Source organism: Nuphar pumila, chromosome 17 (assembly GCF_984573655.1).
Source record: "Nuphar pumila chromosome 17, dmNupPumi1.hap1.1, whole genome shotgun sequence".
In the NCBI taxonomy this organism is placed as follows: Eukaryota; Viridiplantae; Streptophyta; class Magnoliopsida; order Nymphaeales; family Nymphaeaceae; genus Nuphar; species Nuphar pumila.
Window position 1 is genome coordinate 6036981 of NC_143265.1, and position 4684 is coordinate 6041664.

The 4684-nt window shown below is 44.0% G+C and overlaps 1 protein-coding gene across 1 annotated transcript; it reads left to right on the forward strand.

Moving 5' to 3' along the window:
- Window positions 1-341: 341 nt before the first annotated feature.
- Window positions 342-1171, forward strand: LOC149811450 (uncharacterized). The gene has a single exon (XM_089993424.1). It carries the CDS (start codon window positions 535-537, stop codon window positions 844-846), a length of 312 nt encoding a protein of 103 aa, XP_089849550.1. The 5' UTR covers window positions 342-534; the 3' UTR covers window positions 847-1171.
- The last annotated feature ends 3513 nt before the right edge of the window (window positions 1172-4684 follow it).

Here is a 4684-nt window from a genome sequence, read left to right on the forward strand (position 1 = left end):
CCGGGTCTGACCAGCTTGTGTCCTCTTTATATATATATATATATATATATATATATATATATAAAAGAAAATGAAAATGAAAACCTACTAAATGAAATATGATATTGGATTTTTAATATTTTTTTCGAAAATTTCGACCCAATAGATGACTAAAACACTACAATTGCATCATGTATTTTGAATAAAAAAATAGTATTTAGAGCCTAAAATTTATAAAATATATAGGTTATGATTTTTTTTTAAACCTTATAAAACCTATTCATTAATCCAAATCAAATGTTCCAAGAAGTGATTCTTATAAAAACAAGCATATAGATCAATCACATCGTCACCTTATCACACGCTTCCTCTCTCTGTAGACTGTAGCGTGGCCTCTTTAACCACCACCCACGTCGGCACCTTCTGCTTAACAATATCAACATTCAACAAGTCCCTTCTCCTTCCCACCTCCTCAAGAAAACCTTCATCTCCTATCCTCTCTTTAATTTCATCCTCTGGCCACACCTCGCCGGGAACCTCCCAAGAAAACCCAGAATGGGTCCGATCGTAGTGACCCAGTTGGCGACGGGGCTGGGCGTGATCGCGGGAGCCATGTTGGTGAAGTCGGTGATGGAGCAGAAGCCGATGGCCGGAGGGTGGCCGCGCTGCACCAGCTGCAACGGCACCGGCCGCGTCAGCTGCCTCTGCGGTCGCTGGTCCGACGGCGACGTCGGCTGCAGGACGTGCGCCGGCTCCGGCAGGATGTCCTGCAGCAGCTGCGGCGGCACCGGCACCGGCCGTCCCATTCCCGTTGCTTTGTCTGTGAAGAAGAACAACAACCACCACCACCACCACCCTCATCGATAATGTGAAGTTTTAATTTCTCTGGCTCAAGATGATGAGGTTTCTTCCCTCTTTCTCTCTTCCTTTCGCTTTTGCTCCTGGCTTGTAGGGGGAAAGATGAAAACCAATTAGCCAAATAGTTGCGTTAATTTGTTTACTTTTAATTTAAGCAGTGAATTCAGGAAAAAATGAAGTATATATATATATATATATATATATATATATATATATATATATATATATATATATATATATATATATATATATATATATATAACAAGGAAATTTGTTGGTAGATGTACGTTGGAAGTTACTAATGGAAATTAAGTTACTGTTAAAAATTACGGTATATTGCTGCTGTTATTTTTTGTTACATTTGTTAAATTGTTGTAGATCGAGAAAGCTAACTTAGATAGCTACTTTCCTGAACTGTGGTGGTGCATGTATTCAAGGTATGATTTAGCTATAACTATAGAGCGTTATCGTGTTGTATGTCTAGGATATTTTATCCTGATTTATTTGCTGCTAGAAGAGACTGAATAAAGATTTTATCGTCTTCACCATCTGATTTACCTTCTCACAATGGCTTTACTATTTGATTTGCTGAACACCACTGCTCCAGGAGGAGGGGTGGAACACCGCAGGACACCTAAAAGGTGTCTAGCTGGATCTAGCTGGATGTGCAGGACACCGTGTTACAGTCCGACATTTGCGTCAAGCGCGTCGGGCACGGACAGCAGCAATTCGCAGGTGCTGCTGTCCGCGCAATCAAAGGGCAGGCTACCAATACCATGCCATTCTTAGGCTGGATTTGGTGAAGCTGTGTTTGGACTAAGCTTGGCAGTGGTTCCAAACAGAGCCTACCAGCTTGGACTCTGGCCTTGTTATAAACCACTAGGGAAAAGAAGGCTTGATAGGCAAGCTGGGGTTAGGCAGACCCCTACCAGATATGTCTTAAGCCCCATGTGGCATAGGGATTCGAACCTGGGCCTTCAGCTTGGCACAGGACCCCGCTTACATGGAATACCACCTCGGTGGTTACCTATTTTCTGCTCGCAAGTTCTATTGTTTAATGAGTAGGGATGGCACCGATACCATACCAAAAAATTGGGTCCAAGTCTGGTTCTACCTGGGTCTGAACCAAACCCGACCCGTTGACATCCCTAACCCTATATCATAAGATTACATTTATGTGGCTACAAATCTTAAGGAAAAAAAAGAATGAAACATAAAAGCCAGACAACTTATTAGCTATTAGCAAGAACATGCTCGAGGTTTTGGCCCCAAGGGGGTTGGCGTAGTGGTGTGTGTGTGTGGTGGTGGTGGTGGGTGCTTAGCTGCTAGACAGGCAGTCAAGGTTCGATTCTCTTAGGCATCACCCCTTTGCGCAAGCCAACGCGTAGCATAGGTTCCGGGGGCAGGGGTAGTCCTAGCTAGTCTCGGAGTTTTATGTTGCAGGCACGAGGACTATAATATGGCAGGCTAAGCCAACACGATCAGGTCTTCATGCCGGGTGCGCTTTCTTCGTGTTATAAATTCAAAAAAAATGCCTGAGGTTTTGGTTACTGCACTTCCCCACCTAAAATTTTCTTTCACTATTTTTCAGTAAAACAAAAGTGATTTTATATCAAGGGCTTCGTCCTGTTCGTTGTGCTCAGCGAACTTCCACGGTTCAGTATATCATAGTGATACTCCAATTTACTATTATGTCCAAAGCAATCGCATAATGCGTGTCCTTTTATTCAGTGTCCATGTGATGTATTAGCTCAAAGTGTGTTTGTCTCTCGAGGGTTTTATTGGGAAGGCCACATCAAGCCAAGCTGCAGGCAATGTAACAAGTGATTAAGCATGTATCTAGTTGACAACTATCAGTCTGGCCAACGGGGGCTCTGCTTGTCTGTCACTTGGGACGTTGCAAGTTCAACTCCCAATGGTATCGTTGTATAACTGGTAGGTCTGCCTAACCCAAGCTTGCCTGTAAAAAAAATAAACTATTAGTCTGACCTTGGCTTTGTGCATCTGGTAAGGGTGACTTGTGAATGTCGTTAAGTTGATAGGACATGTGGACTTCGAAACCTATAGGTGTGCGTCTCTTGTCAAGAGGCTCAAGCTGGGTATACTGTCTAATGGGCAAGGGAGACTTGAGGTTTTACGCCAATCAACACTGGAAATGAATGTCGTTAATTATGATCCTAACCTTGCCTCCACCTGAGTATTTACCACAACCGTTGTTTAGAAGAGAACCACCACCAAAGGTGTAAATGAATCCGATAAGTATCATGGTTGATCCAAATTAGAATCTAGGTCTTAAATATTAGGGCACGTTTTGAAGCCAGAAAATTTTTCTATAGGAAAAGAAAAGTTTTGATATGAAAAGTTTAAAAAAAAAAATTGCTTGTTTGTGTGTAGGGATGGCAGTGGACCGGGGGAAAACAGAGCCCCGCCCCGGCCTTGCCCCGTTTGGATTGGGGATGAAGAGCATGAAACAGAGATGGAGGCGGGGATGAAGGTTAAAATCCATTTCCTTGCGGGGATGGAGGCGGGGATAGACTTATGCTTTCCCCCGCCCTGCCCCATCCTGTCTCCGTCTCGGTCCCCGGTCCCCGGTCCCCGCCCTGCCCTGTCTCAATCATTCTAATAGATGACAATAGACCGAGGAGAAACTGGGCTCCACCCTGCCTCGCCCCCGACCAGGGATGGAGGTTAAAATCCATCCCCATGCTCAGATGGAGATTCGGATTTTGAGACGGTGGGGGGTGGAGACCTTGTCCCCCGTCCCCGCCCCGGTCCACTGCCATGCCTATTTGTGTAGCATGCGAAAAACAAAGTGGAAAATTCTTGAGAGAGAGAGAGAGAGGAGGAGGAGGGTGGTGGAGCTTCTCCACCACTGCTCTCTTTTGTCGTTACTCCTTGTACCCACGACCAGACACCGCAGGTACTCCTTGTACCCACGCCCGGACACCGCCTCCCCCACTCCTTTGTTGGTGACCACCAATGAGGTTTGGCCCTTAGCAATCCTTGCCACCTATCAACCACATGGTCTGTGGAAGAGGATGGGCTGCAAGTCAGATTCAACTCGGTGGAGCTGCCCGACTCATGTCCACTTCCCCGTCTTCATCCTGTTCTACCGTCTATTATGGATGTCTGCAACAACTGTCCATCATCTGCTGGGATTCTGTTGGTGGGTGGTCTTTGGCCTCCCATGACCTACCGGTTGTATGGTGGTGGTGGCGGTGCTGGTGCTGGTGCTGGTGGCGGAGATTTTTGTTTTTTTGATAGAAAACATTCTTCTATCCCTTTCTGGGAGGAATGTTATAAAAAAGTGTACTTTTTAGAAAAAAAAATCTTTGAGAGGAAATTTAAATCCGTACACTTTTTTTCTATTTTGCATAACTTTTCCTGCATCTTTTTCGCTTCAAGCGTGCCCTTAAGCAGCAAGTTCAAATCTGGATTCAAACTAAATACAATGAGATAGAGTTTAATGTGATTCTAAATTTTATGCGGTGTAACTCGTTCCCAAAAAAGGTTAAAAGTGACCATTTTACATGTAAAAGTATAAATGTTCATATTTTTCTGTCTAAATTTTTAAATTCTTTAAAAATGTTTCAAAAATATTACTTTTATGATTTCTTAATTTTTCTTTTCAAAATAACCGGAAAGAAATTGACTCACTCATTAAATTAATTGTTTTAAAAGCTCAAGTGCCGCTTGCCCACCCGTGAGCACACCTAGCTTTAGCATCTCTGTAGAAGGCTCACCCTTTTAAGTATTGAACTCATGATGCCGGTCAACTTGACACAAGTCACCCCTACCGGTCGTGTTGGTTCAGCCTGCCATACCTATGGTCATTGTGTCGGCAACA

What these genes read in the sequence shown, in the direction of transcription:
- LOC149811450 (XM_089993424.1), top strand. Translation starts at nt 535, where the DNA reads ATGGGTCCGATCGTAGTGACCCAGTTGGCGACGGGGCTGGGCGTGATC.